At 32.4% G+C, this 20,396-nt stretch overlaps 2 protein-coding genes and 1 long non-coding RNA gene across 4 annotated transcripts in view; 2 read left to right on the top strand and 1 right to left on the bottom strand.

Moving 5' to 3' along the window:
• The window catches only part of LOC135841264 (nephrin-like), a 1,354,679-nt gene extending 1,341,107 nt beyond the window's left edge, over positions 1–13,572 (top strand). For both annotated transcript variants that reach the window (XM_065358143.1, XM_065358145.1), the window contains 5 exons: positions 5,672–5,986; positions 11,142–11,372; positions 11,507–11,631; positions 12,030–12,199; positions 12,300–13,572. In XM_065358143.1, the coding sequence (XP_065214215.1) occupies positions 5,672–5,986; positions 11,142–11,372; positions 11,507–11,631; positions 12,030–12,194 (836 nt within the window). In that variant the 3' untranslated portion in view covers positions 12,195–12,199; positions 12,300–13,572. The remainder of the gene's footprint in view (positions 1–5,671; positions 5,987–11,141; positions 11,373–11,506; positions 11,632–12,029; positions 12,200–12,299) is intronic.
• A 6,520-nt stretch (positions 13,573–20,092) lies between these two features.
• LOC135841273 (uncharacterized) overlaps positions 20,093–20,396 on the top strand; it is a 282,388-nt gene continuing 282,084 nt past the window's right edge. The window contains exon 1 of the long non-coding RNA XR_010557871.1: positions 20,093–20,232. This is a non-coding gene — a long non-coding RNA (uncharacterized LOC135841273). The remainder of the gene's footprint in view (positions 20,233–20,396) is intronic.
• The window catches only part of LOC135841266 (poly(rC)-binding protein 3-like), a 113,478-nt gene continuing 113,307 nt past the window's right edge, over positions 20,226–20,396 (bottom strand). The window contains exon 10 of the mRNA XM_065358150.1: positions 20,226–20,377. Within this exon, the coding sequence (XP_065214222.1) occupies positions 20,281–20,377 (97 nt within the window). The 3' untranslated portion in view covers positions 20,226–20,280. The remainder of the gene's footprint in view (positions 20,378–20,396) is intronic.

Here is a 20,396-nt window from a genome sequence, read left to right as displayed (position 1 = left end):
CGTAATTCTGATTATCTCGGCTCCAAAATTAAAGCTAGACCCTTCAGAAGAGAAGGAGAGTAGTCTTAACATTCGACAGAATTCAGGGATGTCAAAATTTGGGAATTTAGAGGCGATGACTCAGATTTTGAAAATGGTTGGACTCCCGGAATCAGAACTGGAACTTCTAGATAGGAGCTGGGGGGGGGAGATATTCGAGTAGAACACCAAAATTTTGGAAAATTGAATATGATTGGCAAAATCTGGGTCTTTAGAGACACTGATTTCGATTGTGAGAATTGCTGGACTTCAAAATCAAAACTGGACCTCACAGAAATGAGAAAAAGAAGCTCAAAATTTTGAAGAATTCAATTTATGGATTTTTAAAGGTGTTAATTCTGATTCTGAAAATTTTGACTCCAAAATTCAAACTAGGCCAATGAAATGAGACGAGGAGGAATCCAACATTTAAAAAATTTATGGATGTTGAAGTTTGGGTTTTTAGAGACGCTGATTCTGATTCTGGGAACTACATATTTGACAAATTTAGACCATTGAGGAGGGAGAGGGAGGACGGAGGAGTCCAATATTTTAAAAATTCATGGGTGCTCAAGTTTGGGTTTTCAGAGGCACTGGCTCTGATTTTGGGAACCGTTTGACCTGACCTCTCCAAGTCTCCAAGCTGAGTTGGACCTCCAGTAACTAGTAAGGAGGCATAGAAGCCCAAAATTTTAGGAAATTCAGCGTGGATATTAAAATCTGAGTCTTTGGATAGGTATGCTGATTCTGATTATCAATTAATCATAAAAAAAAAATACATCATCAGCATCATCCTAAAATAAAAACTAGGCTTTTCTAAAAGGGAGAAGAAGACGCCCGAAATTTCGAAAAATACCATAATGCGTTAAACTCAGAATTTGTAAAAGCACTGATTCTGAAAAATTTTTGATGCCAAAAATGAAACTTAACTTTCTACTTAGAGGAGAAAAAAAGAAGCCTAAAATTTTGAAAAATTCAATAAGTATGAATATCAGAACCTCGTTTTTGAAGACACTGATTCTGATCCTAATTCTGGAATCATTTGGTCCTAAAATCAAAACTGCATCTTTCAAAGGGGAAAAGCAGCATGCATGTCAAAATCACCCGATGTGCAAAAACGTCGACACAATGTGTCTGCTGTGTCCGCGGATTTGTGTCTGCTTGTGTCCGGTTTTTCAGACACATTGTGTCTGTTTTTTATGTTTCTCCTAATACAAATGTGTAGGCAAACTATTCCACCCTGCATGATTCTTCTTTTACCACATAATAGTTCTCATTTAAGTATGTAGCCAAACAAAAGAAAATATTCTTTTGTGCTAGAACTACAGGTACATTGAAAGAAAGATGAATGCTATCCCTTAACGTTGCCTGTACTGTGAACAATGTAGGGTAGGTGCAGGCATGGCACAGGTACCTTGTATTGTCTCATGTCTGTCTCCTCCTTGCAGCGGAAATGTGATATGGAACTGGTTTTATTTCTACTTTCTCTCGGATGTTTGGTGAAGTTGCTGCTGGTTGCCTCCTACCCCGCACAACTTATAATGCTAGATACCTAAGGGATGTTTCTCGACTTTGTTTATAGGAGCACACCACTAGTGCAGGTTCAGAAATAGGTATTTAATTGTGCATATATGCCCATCGAGCCTCACTTAAGACAGTAATTTTTTTTGATCAATTTTGAGTAATTTATTCCCCTAAAAATATGTACGCGTAGCATATAATTTTTCTAATTTTTTGAGGTGTGTTTGAGCAGCGTGTGATGCGTTTATGAGGATGAAATATTTTTTTGAAGACAAAGCAAAGAAAATTGTGGATTTTCTGACAAAAATTAAAATTTTAGAGTGTTGAACACCAGAGGAGTGTGTGGGGGGGAGCAAAACCAGATTTTTAGACAAAAAAATCAAAATTTCAGGTAATTTTCCGAAACTTCTTCTAAATGAATGATTATTTCATCGAAAAGAAGGTAAAATTACTGCTTGAACAAAGTAAGAGCAAAAACTTTATGAAAAAGTTGTTTAAAAATTTTTTTAAAAAAACGACCACTTTTGTGATGTTATTATTTTAAATTTTCACCAGTGCACAATTTGGTGACTCAGTTCAAAAAAAAAAATGAAAAATTTGCACTTTTCAAAAGGTGTAAATATTAAGAGTATTTCTGAAATTTTCCTTTCAATTTTAGAATTTTTGAATTCTTGAAATTTTTGAGAGGAGCATCTTGGATATCCAAAGTGAAGCGAGGGGAAAAGTTTTGAAAATTTTGTGATTTGAAAAGTAAAACAACATCAATTTTAGGTAATAAAAAATTCAATTTTTCTGTTCTCCGCATTTTTCAAATTCACTTATAAATTTCTTGAATTCGTAACTCTGTAAGGTAAACCCGGGTGAGATGCCGCACCGGGAGAGATGCCGCACCTTCAATTTTGGTATGTTGGCAACACTGATTCGAAAATCCAACCGTGTAGAAACATACCTTATACCCAACTACCTTACATGCAACAAAAATATTTCGCCGACCTAACATATTTTGGTCTGTGGAAATCATTGAAGTTGAAAAGTGATGAAATTTTTTGAAGAATCAATTTTCATGATTTTTAAAACAAAAATTTTCGTTCAAAATACATTCTGAAATTGGTTTTCAAATAGTCCAATGGAAAGTACATTTAATATAGATTAATTTGAGCTATACAACTTTTTCAATATCAAATGATTTGTGAGCTCAATTTACGAAAAAAGAAAAAGTCTCCAAATGGGAGAGATGCCGCACATGTGTGCAGGGAGAGATGGCCTATGAAAATTTCATAGTTATAATAATGCTTTTCATTTTTTTAATGGAATTTTTTAAATTTAAGCTCACAAGACACATCCAACACAGAAGACTACTTCTGTGACTTCTGCTCATCTCAAATTTCAAAAAAAAAATTTTCAATACATTTTCAATTATTTACATGCAAAATCCCATAAGCCATCTCACCCATACACATGGGAGAGATGGCCAAAAAAATTTTTTTTTTATTTTTCAAAAAAATCGAAAAATTATTGACCAAAAAAAAAATTGTTCAGGGCCACAGGTACAGAACCTGTACGTAGTACTTTTCACGAAGTATCAAATTTTTTGAGTCATTTTTGCCGAATTTATGACGATTCTAAGAATGGTGCGTCATCTCACCCAGGTTTACCTTAGATGATGGAACAACATTAATTTTAATGTAAGAATTTGGGTTTTCTGATCTTAGCTTTTTTTAAATTATATGAGTGGTTTCTTGAAATTTTAAGAGTGAAGAAGAAAACAAAATTGACTCGCGAGAAACTAGGGCAAAAGCTCTTGAAAAACATACCTAAGAATTTTGATAGTAACCTTGGATTGATGACTTTCGAATATGTTGACAAATTCCAAATATTCCAAATATTATGGCGGGAGGGGGTGCATACCCCCTATACTTGTATGTATAGGCAACCATTTCATCACCAGGCGGTCACATTGTGAACGCTCCGCGGTCACATAGTGTCTGCTCTTCACTAAACAATAGGAAACAATAGGTATTGTTCTGAAGTACAGACACAAAGTGTCCGTTTTACCGGATTTGTATACCGTTGTGTCCGATTTTTACGGACACGCTTGCACATCGGGCATAATCTTTGAAGGCGCTGATTCAGTGATTCTGATTTTGAAAATCGTTCAACTACAAAATTAAAACTGATACGACTTCGATGAAGCTTCGAATTCAGCCACAAAAATCTCAATCTCAACGCAATTACCTTGATCGTTGACGTCTTGAGAATTCAAACGATTTTGGCCGCGTAATAATCGCCATTTTGTCAAGTCTGAACCCAGTGCAGAATAGTCTTGACAATCGTTGTTGATATCATTGTTGATATTATCGTTAGCATCATCGAATTCGTTATTCTCGAGCAAAGAACTATTTGATGATTTCGGTGAACTTTTCAGAGTTCATTTGGTCAAAGATTTTGACGTAACAGGCGATGACTTCGACGTAGAAGGTGCACTTTTCTTCTCATCGCTTATTTTGGTATCGGTATCATTATCAATCGGATGTAGCAAATCTCAATTGATCCATAAGGTAACTCGTTGGTCGCAATCTCGAAGTTGCTCGTTGAAGGTGACATCTTTTGAAATAACAATGTCACGTTTCGCTGGTACGTAAACTCGATATTGCTCGTCACCATCGTATCCGACAAATTAACCTTTGAGAACTTTTTTATCCAGATTTCGACGTGACTGGATCGAAACGTTAACGTAACACTTTGAACTAACAATTCGAAGATGTTTTATTCGCGGTGGTATACCAAATCACGTCTCGTAAGGAGTCAAACTGTTGATCGATGATTTGCCTACTCGATTCAGCAAATACGTAGTGGTGGTAACAAGTTCAGCCCAGATTTCAATCGGATACGTAATCTCTGGATTCAAATATTTCAATGTTCCCACCAACTCGACGATCACACTGCTACCACGTTCAACAGCTGTGTGTGGCGTAAACTGTTGATGAACATTGAACTCTCGTAATACTGAACATACTGCTTCTTTAGCGAACTCACCTTGGTTGTCACTGTTGTCAGACTGGAATTACACTCGATGACCAAGGGCTTGAGATTTGAATAGTACCTCTCAAACGCAACGAGATACTACTGCAGTGGTTTTCTCCTTCTCGACGTAAAATTTTCAGAAATTCAATATTGGTGTCAAAATTTAGGGTTTTAGAGACTCTGATCTTCCTTTGTGTGGCTGTTTGAACTTTTATTAAAGCTGGTTTCACAGGGGGGGGGGGATTTTGAAAAATTGAATGCGGATATCAAAATCCATGTCAAATTCATTTGAAAATCCCGGTTTTGATTTCGTAGTCAAATAATTTTCAGAATCAGAATCAGTGCCTCGTACTCGTCTCCCTTTTCGAGCAAATTTTTTCGAAAAAACTCAAAAAATGCAAAACATATAGAAAGACCCGACTGTCTGAATTCAGTCAAAAACCATAAAACGATGTACCTACCACAATAGACGTTTATCTTTTTTCGTGGAAATTCTGCCAAAAAAACGAATTACTTATCGCTAATTCGACATATACCGTATTACGATTTTTTTCCCTTGATAATACGACGAGTATAAAACTTGTCTATATATTTTACTCGGCATCAAAAGATCTATTTAAAATGGAATAAGTTTTACGAGTGCGTATTTTACGAGCTGTTCTTTATTCTCACGTAGCCTTGAACTTGTACAAAGATACCGTATAGTCTGTGCCAAGAAGGGTGGGAAAAGGTACTGGCACGAAACGTGGCTTAATCCTTATGACAGTGTGATGGTAATTTTTGCATTTAATTATTTGCTCAGGAGTTACAAAATATTTGCCACAATGCTTTGTGAAATTTTCGTGTATTTGCCTGCAGTTAGTTCATTTATGGCATACCTCAGCCCTAGTCTGGTATAGTTTTGAGTTGACGTTTATATAGGTAACTTAGATAGGTAGAGAGGTACACTTACCTATTATATAAGACCTTATATTTACTCTAACAAAACCATAGCCTATATGCCTTATGGGAGAGTAAAATAAGAGAAGTGGGGGGCGAACTCTAGGTACTGAATGGTTACTTTCGGGTCTAATAAATGTACAATTTGTGTGTTTTGGGATACTCGCAGGCAAACCAGACCCGCCACATAATTGTAGCGTGGTAAATAAAACGGAAAGTTGGTTGTACGTAAAGTGTCTTCGAGGTTTCGACGGTGGTCTACCGCAAGAATTTATCTGCGAAGTAACGCAAGAATGGAATGATAAAGTTATATCGAACATAACGAGCAAGACTGAACCGGAATTTCGTATCACTGGATTGGAGCACCGGACTGCCTATCGTGTCGTAATTTACGCCGCAAACGTCAAGGGTAAAAGCAAAGAGTACATTTTACTCAACGTTACCACCGCTCCAGAAGCGAAAACTCAAAGAAGAAGATCGACAGGTGAGTACTGTTTCGCATTTTACACTCCTCTCAAGTCTCAGTAGCCTAAATCTTCTTAATCTGGCGAGGTGAAGTGAAAAAAAAACACGAGAAAATCTTTATACAGACTAATTAATGTAGTAGCTACTTTGAGCTTTACTCTTGAACTTACTCTTAGGTAGGTAAGTTGAAAGTTTACTCGTCGAATGCATAAGCTACCTGGAGCTGCCTACTTATAGTATACTCTGGTTCGTTGATCTTCCATGTGATTTACGACCGGAAAGTTTTTTTTGTTGAAATTTAATTTTATATTTTTACTATACTGGAGTAAAAGTATCCACTATAAGTATAAGCTCTCACTCTGAGTATATGGTTGAAAGTTACTCATCTTCCAGAGTAGGTATTAAAGTGGTATTCGTATATAAATCATTATTCGCTTTTTTTCTCGCTGTTATTCGGTAGGTATTAACCCATCATCGGACGTATTTTTAATCTAAAATAACGTAGGTAAATTAGAAAATATTCGAAAATGAGAGATGGCTTTTCTTAACGAAAGAATCGAAGCGATGCGATGGCGGTTCGACTATAAATTACAATTTCGCCCGGTTTGAAAATAAACTTATACTCGTCGTATATTACAACGAAAGATCCGCCAGAAAGCATTTCCAGCACGATTCCAACCATGTACTCGCAGGGAATTGAATTAACCCCGCAATCTTAACGTGCAAATTCGAAATTTGACCGAACCAACATTTCAGCACATATATTTTTGGCTATAAATTTTCCCAGTTTACAGAAGTATGCCATTTTTAGTCAGATGCTGGTTTGTAGGGGTAGAACGATGGAATTTTTAATGCTCGATTACTCGTCGTTCGATTATATATATGTAGAAGATTTTTGGAAATTATACTTTGCAGAGAGTGCGATTTATTTGAGTTGTTCGTTGTGTGATTGATGAGTGTAATAAGTATCTAATGAAAATTAAAATATCTCAACACGGAAACCTCTTGAGCTAATTATCTTCAATTTGAACGAAAAAAAGTTAAATCGAAAGAGCGTATCTAAAAAAAACAACCTTTGTAACCAAAATTTCAAATGCTCGAGTTCATTTTCGGATTTTTGAAAATTCAAAAAAAAATTTTTATGGCGATTTTTCTACTTTTATTAGGTATCATAAAACTTTACTTTTTTATTCAAAACGAACCAGTTTGAATAATTACCTACATTATTTCAACCCCCTTAACTTTTTTTTTGAAAACTAGAAATTACAAATTTCAGGGCATTCTGAATACTCTGGCGAGAGTTTTAAATTTTCTCCAGGAATTCCAAATAGCTCAATGCTCAAATAAAAGCAAAAATGAACTCTAGCTGGTTATTAGAAATCCATGGGAAGGGGAAGAGGTAGGTTCGCATCAAAGTTTATTTACTTTGGCTCATTTTGTTTGCAAAAAAAATTAAAAATTACTTACTTACTCTCCAGATCACTTTTTTTGAACTTTAGTTGGTAAAATTTACCCAAAATTGTATTTTTAAAAATTTATAAAATTATGAAGAATTTTTTTATTTTTTCAGAAAGTTTTTTTAGAAATTAATTTAGGTACCAAACTTTAAGTTGAGTTGTGGCTTATTCTCGAACAATTTGATAAATTTATCCACATTTATTGAGCCAATCTCCAGGCTCAAAGTGTATTTTGTACCAAGTAAAATGTACATGGCCAAAAAAAAATGGCTGAAATTTAAATAAACTCGTTAAACAAGTCGAAAATTGTTCACAACTTGATTTTTAACCGTCCAAATCAATTTCAACCCCTTTTAAAAATAAATAAATAAAAATTCAGGAAAAATCAAAAATCTCACTAGAAGCTTCGGAATACTTAGTTCAAAATGGTGAAACTTGGTTCGGGGGAGCTAATATTACTTTCTGGACTAATTTTCTTTGTTTTTACTGAAAAAAAACAACATTAAGTAAATGCCAAAAATGGTTAATTTTGGATTTTCGAAAATTCACCAAAAATCAAAAAATGAAATTTTGACTATGGGGTTTCAGTCCGAGCTCTTTTCAAAAACTGTGGTCTTGTTCGATTTGGGAGCAGGTATTTTGAGTGGATCCCTTTCTTGGTTTTATTCAATTCGGAGAGTTTCAGTTTAAAAGATTCCTTTGTTCGGTACCTAGTCATCAATTATTACTTCCAGCTGTTCAAATCAATTTCCATATATTTGTTAGAATTTTGAAAAATGATGTTGTTTCTTTTCACCAAAAAAAATAAGATTCCTCCAGATCTCATTCTCAACTTCAAAGGACACTCTTTAGAATTCAAAACCACTACTAAATTTCTTGGATTAACTTTTGATAGAAAACTAAATTGGACTCCTCATTTCCTAAAAGTAAAATCAGATCTCATGAAACGCCTAAATCTGTTGAAAATAATCAAAAATTCTAAGTATAATCCATCTCGCAAACTCCTACTTCACTTGTATAAATCTCTAATTCGCAGTAAAATTGAGTATGGAAGCCCATGTTTTGCAAATATCTCAAATAAGACTTCAAATATCCTAAAAACAATTCAAAATTCAGCCCTAAGGATCTGTATAGGAGCCCTCTATTCCTCTCCAATAGATAGCATTTATTGTGAAGCAGCAGAATTACCCCCTGATTTTAGAAGAACTCTCATAACAAACAAATTCATCTCAAATGCATCCACCAACCCTTCCCATCCACTCCAAAACTCAATTAACCCACCAAACCCCCAACATTTTTACCATATAGAAGGACCCATTTCTAATTTCATCACAATGTTGAACGATCTTCAAATCAATCCTAAAACTATCATCCAAAAACCAATATTATACCCCCCTTGGCTTCTAAAGCCTCCTCAAGTCAATCTACAGCTTATTAACTACTCAAAAAATAGCCACTCTCCATTAGTAATAAAACAGAACTATCTTGAACTCTTATCACAATACAAAAAATTCAATCTTTGCTTTACAGATGGATCAAAAATACCAACACTTCATACAGGATATGCCTATTCTATAAATGATAGAATTTCAAATTTTAAAATCCATAACTGATCTTCAATCTACACTGCCGAACTCACAGCTATTTTCCATTGTCTCTGTGATATACTCACTTATGAATCAGAAAATAAGTCCTTCTTAATTCAAAGTGATTCCCTCAGCTCACTAACTGCTATCCAAAATCTTTTTTCCGATCACCTTCTAATTCAAAATATTCATAAAACTCTATTTGACTTACAAAATTCAAACTTCTTTATACAGTTTATGTATGTACCCAGCCACGTTGGAATCTTAGGAAATGAAATTGTAGATATTAATGCAAAATCTGCCACCACCCTTTCTCCCCTTTCATTTATCACAGCTGACGACCTCAAATCTATCTTCACCCAAAGCACACGACTTAAGGAATGGCAAAACTTTTGGTCCCTCCAAACCACAAACAAGCTCTTTCAACATAAAAAATTAGTCCATCCTTGGAAAAACCTCCCCCACTTAAACAGACTTGAAGAAATCATTATAACCAGACTGAGAATTGGCCACACAAAAATCACACACAATCGCCTCTATGAAAAGGCCCCAAAACCCACATGTCAGTTCTGCCTGTCAGAACTTATATCTGTCCAACACTTACTATTTCACTGTCCCTCCTTACATCAGCACAGACTATCCCTACAAATAGACGAAAGATCCCTATTCATACCAGACGACCCTTCCGAAATTAAAAAATTCTTAGATCTAATTAAAAAACTTGACCTACCAACTCGATTTAAATCCCATACGACGGGTGTAATACTTAATCAAGTAATTACAAACACCCAAAAAAAAAAAAAAAAAAAAAAAGTCACACTGAGGATTAGACAAACTATCACAAGGAAGAAAAACAAAGGAGCAATGTGCACGTGACCTATTCTCTCGCCTCTCAGTCAAAAATTGAAGGGGCGATATAAAATAAGTACAGTATGTACCTAATGAATTTTTTCTACCATAATTCTCAAAATTTATTGAAAAATGCTAATTATTGATTAAACAAAAAATTCCCATTTTCAATATAAAATAATGAGTGTTTTCCAAATTTTCTAAAATTTGTCGAAAATCATTAAAAAATTACTTTGAGTGAGTGTTTAGATTACTTTCTTTCCGAAAAATCCAACTTCAAGGAGATTATTTTCATTGAAAAAAGAATAAAATTTGCTTCATTTCAAGATGGAAGTTGGTGATGATGATTGAATAAAAAAATCTTCAAATTATTAAAGTTTTTAAATTTTGGATTAAAAAAAGTGACATTTTTTCCTGATGAAAACTTTTTTATTTAGAAATTATTATATCAGAGAAATGTAACTTATTATTCGTTGGGAATGAAGATTAGAAGGTTTTGTTGTGTTTTCAAAATAATCTTGAAATTTGACAGTGTTCGAAAAATAGATCCTAAAAATTCAAAAATTTTGTCAAAAGTTTCCTCAGGTTGAAAGTTTTCAGTAAAAAAATCTATGGTCATTTTTGACTTCTTCCTTCATTTTCGAGCAGTAGGTATTTTATTTTTGATTATTTGCGAAATATTTCAACTATCTTAAATTTTTTCCAAAAACTGCTCAAAAAGTCTCGCTGTGTTGCCAAAAAATTGCTAAAATGCCTTGCCTTTTTGTTAAAATTTTCAAAGTCTTGTTGTTTGCGAGCATTTTAAAAACGTCATTTTTTTACCAAAAAGTTGCAAGAAAATATCGCTTTGCCTGTATAATTTCCATTAAGACTTGAAATTTGCCAAAAATTGACAAAAATTTCCGCTTTTTACCAAATTGCTAAAAAAATCTTGCTTTTTCACCTAAAAAATTACCGAAAAAAATTTCACTCTTTTTGGTAAGAATTTTTAAGTTTTACTTTTTTGTCCACAATTACTGAAAAGTGGTGCTTTTTTGCAAAAAAAAAAAAATCAAAAATTGCTTTAAAGCGTCGCGTTTTTACCGAAAATGGCGAGAAAAAAATCTGCTTTCTTCTAAAATTATCAAAATCTTACTTTTTTGCCAAAAATTCACAAAAATTATCACTTTCAAGTCGAAAATTCCCAAAAAGTCTGAGCCTCTTTTCTCCTTGCCACTTATCTATAAATTTGTATTAAATGCATCTTGTGTTTTTTTTTTAATTTTGAACCTTTTATTTCTAGATCACTCGGATTCTTTTTTGAAAACTCATCTCATTCCGAAGATCATCATCGCAGCTGCGACAGTTCTTTTAATCGTGATCCTTGTCGTCGGTTTGATTACAAGAATTATGGTAAGGAAACGCCGGAGGAAACGATCCAGCTCCGAAGAACTGAGAAAAGCTCAATTATCTCAAGGCTCGTTATCTCATAGTGAAGATGATAAAAATCCAGATCTTATTCCACAAAGTACAAGTATGCAAAAGAATTATTTTTATTGCATGTATATTTATAAAATAATGTGTTTTTTTTTCTAAGTAGATGACTTCTGATTCATGTTGCAATTTTTGATTTTTTTTAAATTCATATTTTTTGTGGTATTGTTTCAGTTACTGGAATAAGTTGTCCAATTTTAAACAGTATTAGTGTTCAGACAGCGTCCTCTGATAGTGATATTTCAATATTACCAGTTCGAGAGAAGGCCATGATGGGTAGCAAGATACCTACTTTGTTGGTTAGTAAGCTGAAGTCATTTATTTTTCTTTTTTAATTTCGAGTGTTTCTAGATGTGATTATTTTTTTCCAAAATTAGCAAAATTAATTCCTAAAAAAAAAAAAATAAAAAAAATAACAAGTAAGTAAGTAAAATATAAAATAAGTGAAGAAATAGAAGGTTCAAACATTCTGATTCTTTATTTTTCATACATAGCAGAAGAGTAAAAGGAAAAGAATCACATTCCAATACCTTTATAAGAGGAATAACTTAGCAAGCTTTTAACGAAATTATCCGCAAGCCTAAGCCATTTTATTAACAATATCTACTCTTGTACTTTGAAGCTAAGCTTTGAAAAAGAATTTAATTTCTGTTTTTCATCGCCTTTTTTCATACTAATCGAATTATTCGATTTCCAGGAGGCGAACAGATTAGAAGAATTAGTCTGGCCTGCGAGCAAATGGTCAACGACGATCGAACCAATTATGTTAGTTTTACCAGAAACCATGTCTATCGTTCCGAAGCAGAATGCAGAAACGCAGACACCGAGTTCGCCTCAAAATAGGAAGGAAAGTGCTGTTTGACAAAAGTAAATTCGCCGTTTTACGATATTTTGTTACTTGACAAAGTTTTCTACGACAAAAAAAAGTTTCTAAAAGCTCTCTTTTTTTTCTCTGTTCGGTGTATAGGTTGTTTTTGAAGACAAATAAAAGTGCCTTCGCATGTGATTGTATTTTTAAAATCGTCTAGTATATATTTTATACTTACCAAGTACTCCAACGATGGGTTTTTAAACTGTTTCCTGTTTCATTTCAATTTCTGTTTTTCGTTTTCTGTTTCGGTAGGTTCTAGATTTTTTTTTAAATTGTTGTGAAATGACGAATTTTGTTTTGATATTATTAGAAAATGTTAATCATAATAACTTTTAATGTAGGTACTTAAGATCTACAAAATGAATTTTTGAAATTATTCGTCGATTCGATTTTTTTTTTCAATTTAAAATGGCCTACTTATGTTATTTTTATGTTGCATCAAATCAAAACTGTGCTTCTTAAATTTCATAATCTTTCTGAAAGTTCTAGTTGAAAAAAATATTACTTACTTTAAAATGTATATAAATATTTCCTTCGTTTGGTTGAATTGAAAAAATAATGAGATTTCACATATCGTATTTCGATGAAGGAAATCTTAATGCTTTGATCTCATCATTTGCCATAATTATTTATATTTAATGAAATGCTTCAAAATGACAAAATGCATTTCAAGATTTGATCCTATTTTTTATTTTTTAACATTTTTAAATTCTGCTGAGCGCAAATTTATTACTGAAGAAAAAGACTGCTAAAAAATTTAATTTTATACTTAATAGGTACTCGTTTTTTTCTTGACTATACCTAGTACTTTTTAATTGAAAAAAACAAAAAAGTATTTCATGTCTTTTCTAAAAATGCTTTCTTCTTTCTTCTCGCTTTGTTACTCTGTTTTGTAATTTTATAAACCGTAAATTATTACTTAATAACAATGTCAACTTTCCTTTGCTGAATATGCTTATTTTTCCACATTTCATTATACTTAAATACAGCTTTAAACATTAAAAAAAAAGTTCTGTTTAAAAAAAAAAACATGTGATTTTTGTATTATTTATAAGTTGGAGTGAAGAAGAAAAGGTTTCTTCGAATTTGATATCTTCGTTGAGTATTTTTTATTCGTGTCTATAATTTTAAATTTACCTATGTATTCTTTTTTTTTTTGTTCTGTTTTCAAATATTGACGTTTTATATTGTTTGTTGTATTATGTTGTATAATTTTTTTGTAAACATTACTTAAATTTTTATGTGGCGATATTTTTCATTTATTACGGTTTGTTATATAAAAAGAATTTCGAAAAAAATGAAAGTAAAAATGAAAATAAACGTAATGAAATTTTGTCGTTCCTTTCTTCCTGAAGCAAACCATTTTACAACTGTGTATTTTGAATCTGCGTAACGTTGTTTTCAAATCGAATGAGATTCTAAAAATTCCGCACAATTTATTTCGATAAAAAATAATTAAACACGAGTCGATTATAAAAAATACGAATACAATAATTCTGTAGATATATAAACGTAAATATAATAATGATTTACAAACGAAAACAAAATGAAAGGCAATGATTGTATTTTCATCACTTCGATATAAATTCAAAAATAACAATAAAAAATAAAATAATATTAATTTATAAAATATATCTTCAATCTCGTAGATACCTATGAGATTTTTATTCGTCTTGTAAGCGTATAATAAGTATATTTAGCACGAGATGAATATAAGATCAGTTAAAGTTGTAAACTTACAATGATACTCTTGAGAAATACTTATGCGAGGATCGTTGAAATATTGCTTGATTATTTTATTTTTCCATAATAATTATAAATGCATTTTTCAAATGCACTTTTCCTTGTTGAAAGTCAGTTTGGGGTATTTGATATTTCTAGATTTCGATGATAGGTCTGGTATTTTTGATTTATATGAATTACTTATTGAATGGAATCAGAATGTATCAATTTGAATTCGAATAAATGTAGGTCTTCATAATTATTAATTAGGGTAGGAGGAGGTGTTTTCAGTAAGTATAAGTATCGTAATTAGGGAACTATCGTAATTTGATGCTTCTCGATTTCATGTTGTTATTTTTATACGTATTTTGAGAATGAAAAGGAATTTATTGATGAAATTATAATTTTATTATACTCTATGTATGAAGTGATAGTCGAGGTACTTCTAATAAAATTGTCAATTCTGAAACTTGGAAATGTCTTGATTGAAAAATATCTCAAAATTAGACGATGAGTGTGTGAAAAAAATTCAAATTCAAAAAGTTATGCGATAATTAGAAAATTTAAGATGAATTTTTAAAAATTCGATTTGTGCCAAAAATGAAAAAAAAAATCAAAATTTCATTAAATTGAGATTAAAAGCTCAAATTTTGTGTGCACCCTTTTTTCGACTTGTAAATCGATTAGTCGCAATTTCGAATCGTTCGCTGGACAGTGCCTGAGCCTGCAACAGATTTTAGAAAGTTGAAATTTTCGCAAAATGTTACCCATTTAAATAAAGTAGTAGTAGTGGTATATTTACAGCAATCTGTTACATGGTAACATTTAGCTTGAAGCTCATTTTTACGATTTGCCCCAATTTGATTTTCAAAAATTCGCCAAAAATCAAAAACTACATTTTGATTCCTGTGAATTTTTTGCTAGAGTTGGGTATTTTTGCATTCTCTTTCGTCAGCTTTATTCAGTTCAAATTTCTTTGCCGGGTGGGTTTCCTTCCTTGTCAGACAAAGAGCTGAATTTTTAAAAATGTCAAGAAAAATAATACAACTTTTATACAATTAGGTATTTTTTATGTACGAGTATCTCAAAAAATTCAGTTATAATGAAGGGAAAAGTTCCATGTACTTTCAAAATGCGTGGTTTCCTGCAGACTTGCCAAAAAGTGGTTTGAGGGGGAAGGGTGAAATAATCATTCCTCTTGGCAGGATGTGAGTTGTGAAATTAGACGTTTGAAATGTTGTAAAACTGGAGTAAAATTTCGAAAAGTAATAAAATTATTGAAAAATTTGGCTATCTGTGCTTCACTCTGGCGGATACTTACTTGTTAGGAGTACACTACTTAGCTTACCATGTGTTTCAAAAATATTTTTAGTCAAAAAAGTTGTAGGTATATTTTTTATTTAAAAAAAAAATAGGTATATAAAAAATAGGTAAGGTACCTTTAAAATACTTGTTTTGATGTTAAAAACTGTGTTTTTTTTCTAATTTCAGATAAATTTTATCAGATTTTAAATACATTGGCATTATTTTGCACCTTGAGAGTAATATCTAATGTTACATCTCAAAAAAATGAAATTTTACAGGAGAGTGATTTTCTTTTTTTTTTCAAACTTGATTTATTATTTTCATCAACTTATAATTAATTGTGAGGAATGAATAGCATCTCATTTTAAAGATCTGGTATCGTACCTTCATTTAGCATAAGAACACTTTGAAAAATAAAATCTTAAAGAGGAAATATTTCAATGTTTGGAAAAGATTTTGAGTTATGATCTTTCATCAAAATTGATCTGGAGGTGAAAGGAAGCATCCAAAAAATTTCACGTCAACAAAGTTGTAGAGAATTAAATTTCCAATCGACGTAATGTCGGTAGTTTTTTTTCTAGAGTGCTTAGTTTTTGAGTTTTTCTCAAAAAACTAAAATTTCATTACGTTACGTGCAAATTCATTTTTCTGAAAAGTGATAAATTTTTTTTAAAAATTCCATTTGGTACAAACCAATAGAAAATACACTTCTTGTGACTATTTCTACTATCTGATAAACATTTAAAACAATCAAAACTGTTTTTTAACACTTTGTATGTACGAAATTTATTCAAAAAAGGTGGCGTTTTTTGAGATGTAGGTACCCTTATAACTCCAAACAACTTGCAATGTTGTTGGGATTTTGAGTTGGGCCAATTGCGTTTTTACAAGATCTAGATAATGTACCCAACTCCAAGTGTTATTTTTGGTTGAGGGGGGTCATACAAACTCCAAAAATTCAAAAATGTCAAAATCGATTTTTTTTTAGATGTAACTTTATTACTCCCAAGGTGTGGTTTGTTTCGATTAATTTTTATAGTACGAGAAAAGAAGGGTCTGATGAATTTAGTCTGTAATGTTTTTGGCATATAGAAGGGTAAAAAAAATTTAAGTTGAAAAAAATAACACCTTATTCTGAGAAATTGATTGAATTATTGTTTAGATATTGTTTAGAAAATGTTATGACAGGATGATCAAGAGATTAGCCAATAGGTTCCTATTCTTGCTTATGGATGAATTCAATAATTAAAAATTTCCAATTCAATAATAATTATTAAGGTATCACAGAAAAAACTGTCTCAAGAATTTTAGAGGGTATGAAAGTGATATTTCAATAAAATATAGAGTTGAGTGGATGTTTCTCGTCTTGTCCTTTTGTTTTTATAATACCTACCTATACAACATTCTGTTGAGGGTTAAAAAATATTAATTCCGGACAAAATCGAATTGTTCAACTAGCTATAAAACAAATGATGTAGGTACCTATGTGTATTAATTTTCGATACATGCCAAATCAAACAAAAGATCGAACCGCAGAGACAGCTTTCATGTCATAGTTCTTTTTTTAGTTGAAATCAGAACCATTTTTTCAAACTTGAAAATTAGGTAGAAAGACTACTGTCAATTTACTCAATTAAAAAAAAAGAAAGAAAAAAAATATCAAACGAAATTCGTTGGTAGTTAGGTACTTGAATTTTGAAGTGATTTCACTGAATTTTTATTTAAATTGATGATTTTTTTATTTTATTTTTTTTTTGCTGGAAACCATGTATGTACTTATAGCTACAGTATGTACCTACGTAAAATTTTCCATAATAAAAAGTTGTTTTCATTCATTTGATTATTATTTCTAGTCATAGCAGGTTATTTTCAATATTTTTAAATTATAATGAACACAAAATGTGCCCATTATTTTTGAGGTTTACCTAAAAAAAAATGAATATAAAATTGGATCAGAATAATGTGTATCATCTATGTAATATAAGTACGTAGGATATTTAGTGAGATTCAATGGGATGGAGTTTATTAAATTGGATCTTCAATTAATTGAATTGAATTCAATTGAATTCAATTTGGTTCAACTTTTGTAGTTTTGTTCAATCAAAATCAAATCATAGCTCGATGCAAGCTGTTTGGACGCCACACAGTGGGCTGTGAGCACCCTCAAAACGCCTGAAATTCAAAAACTTACAATGAATCCTAAAACAATGGTACAGCGATATCCTCCCTTATGTTTTTGGGGTCGCAGAATACGAATTTGACAATATTTTTTTTGTAGGGTGGGGGGTGAGGGGGGTGGACAATTCAAAATTTGACAATATTGATGTGTGATATGTCGAAATGTATGTTTTTGAGGGTGTAGATCACGAATCTGACAATATTTTTTTCGTAGGGGTGAATGGTGGGGGGGGGGTGAAGGGGGTAAAAACAGTGAAAAATTCAAAATTTGACTATAATGATGTGTGATAGGTCGAAATGTATGTTTTCGAGGTTGTAGATCACGAATTTGGCAATATTTTTTTTCGTAGGGGTGAATAGTGGGGGATGAAGGGGGTTAAAAATTCAAAATTTGACAATAATGAAATGTGATATGTCTAAATGTATGTTTTTGAGGGTGTAGATCACGAATCTGACAATATTTTTTTCATATGGGCGAATGGTGGGGGGTGAAGGGGGTAAAAACGGTAAAAAATTCAATATTTGACTATATAATGATGTGTGATATGTCAAAATGTACGTTTTCTAAGGTGTAGAAAGGGTGAAGGGTGGGGGATGAAGAATTTTCTGTTGGGAAGCCGTTAAAGTCCCAGTAAGAGAAAATTAGTAACATTTTAACGAAGTTCACCAAGATTTTTCACTATAATCGACTGTGGAGGTCGCCGGGGAACTTTGGGGCAAAAATGGCAATTCACATCTTGAAATACACTATCTTAAGTATTACCAGCCACTGGAATTTCCCGTGCATCTACGTGCAAAAATTTGTTCTATTCCAATTTATGCAACAGAGTGGGCAAAAAACGGGATTTTAAGATAAATTATGCCTCTATAATTAGGTACTTTATAAAAACTAAAATTGAGTAAATTGATGAAAAGTACTTACTTTCAGTTGAATTATTCATACTTGGTACATTTCGACATATCACACATCATTATAGTCAAATTTTGAATTTTCCACTGTTTTTACCCTTTTCACCCCCCCCCCCACCATTCACCCCTACGAAAAAAATATTGTCAGATTCGTGATCTACACCCTCAAAAACATACATTTCGACATATCACACATCAATATTGTCAAATTTTGAATTGTCCACCCCCCTCACCCCCTCACCCCCCACCCCCTACAAAAAAATATTGTCAAATTCGTATTCTGCGACCCCAAAAACGTAAGGGAGAATATCACTGTACCATTGTTTTAGGATTCATTGTAAGTTTTTGAATTTCAGGCGTTTTGAGGGCGCTCAAAGCCCACTGTGCGCCAGAGAATGGATGAAAATTGCAGATTATTATTAATTTGAATCGCATCATTTTTCATTGGATCAGAATGAATCGGATTAGATCTAATTGAACAGAAAGCCGAATTCATTTTTTGCAGATCCAATGATCCAATTACATCTAGCTCTGACCAATATTTTATTTCATTTCTCAATGCTTATGAAGTTATGATGAAGATAGATGGATATTTCGGTCTATGAAGTACTTGTTGTAAAACAAATTAAAAATTAATTGAACGAGAGAATTTTTGACATTTTTAAGTCAGATCAATATGTAAAGTAAGTATTTGAAGATGTAGGGTATGGAAACGATGAATTCTTCGCAAAATTTCGATAGGATTTCATTTTATTCCCTGTATTCTGTATTTTTCACTAGGTATTATTATAGGTACTTAGGTAACTAAGCAATTAGGTAGACATGATATCTGAGTAAAGTCTATAGAGGATATTGATCTCAAATCTGGAGTTTGAATGGTTTCAACTTTTCAAGTTTCCAGTTTCAATAAGCATCAAACGATTATTGAATTGTTATCTACGTCCTACGTCATCCAATCCAAGGCAACCAAAAAAATTCCTGATGGCTGACTGCATTACTTATGAATCACCCTATGATGATAAGAGATATCAATATCATCTATTGTAGTGCATTGTTGTAGGTGGGGGTATGTTGACATTCGTGATCGTGTTTGTCAAATTGTCATCTTGATCTTTCCACCAGTTTATTATTTTGTACAATAACAGAATCAACTATCGAATGTTTCAAGTTTCTAGTCATCGTTTGCTTATTCGGTTTGGTCTATTTTGAGTTAGTTCATCTTGTATTTCTTAATCTAAAATTCTAGAATTCATTTTCGTCGAATGTGTTTCGAAAACATCGTGAAGTGTAAATGCAATGGATATTGTCGATTGTTCATTTCAAGAGAGTTTTTTCAAGATTCCAATGATCAGAGTTTCGCCCTCAAGCATAATCTAGTTTCAGTCGATCAATCTCACGATCAAATAATCAACGATTACTCGTAAGGGTAAGTAAAGCATCGGAAGTATTGATAATTAACAATTAGTTCAATCACATTTTCATCTCACAGTGGTTATAAAATATTATACTTTCTGATTGTTTCATTAATGGCAGTGTTCGTATATAATAAACCGAAATTACATTGTTTTCATACTCTTTATCACTCGAGTCGTTCGATTCACATTACAGAGACCTGCGAACACCCCTCAAATTGACGTTGAAAACCGTAGTAGTAGAATTAACTCGAACACAATCACCTAAATATTCTAAATGGATTTTAAATGCTTCGATACGCTTTTCAGAATCTCATTCTGTATGAAAACAAACCTGATTGTGAACTTATACAGAGTACCAGCGAAGAAGTTAAGTACTTAATCCATATATACCTACGACCGGAACCGTTGCCGAAGCTGATCCTGCTATGTAGCTGTGTGTTTTCGCATCAGCCATTATTATCGACGAAGCGACGACGACGAACACCGATACAATAATTCAGGTATATTGAGCAGTACATGGTGTAAAGTAATTCGTCGGTATTCGAGCATCATTTAGTTTGGTTTTTTGGCTGATGATGATTCAAGGAAGGTGGACCGCATTGGTAATTCGATATAGGTATTCCTCTGGTAGCTTCGCTAGAAATCCTGCGTTAAATAAGAGAAA

Source organism: Planococcus citri, chromosome 3 (genome assembly GCF_950023065.1).
Source record: "Planococcus citri chromosome 3, ihPlaCitr1.1, whole genome shotgun sequence".
In the NCBI taxonomy this organism is placed as follows: Eukaryota; Metazoa; Arthropoda; class Insecta; order Hemiptera; family Pseudococcidae; genus Planococcus; species Planococcus citri.
The sequence above is the reverse complement of the archived record's forward strand: the minus strand, read 5'-3'. Positions and strand labels throughout refer to the sequence as shown.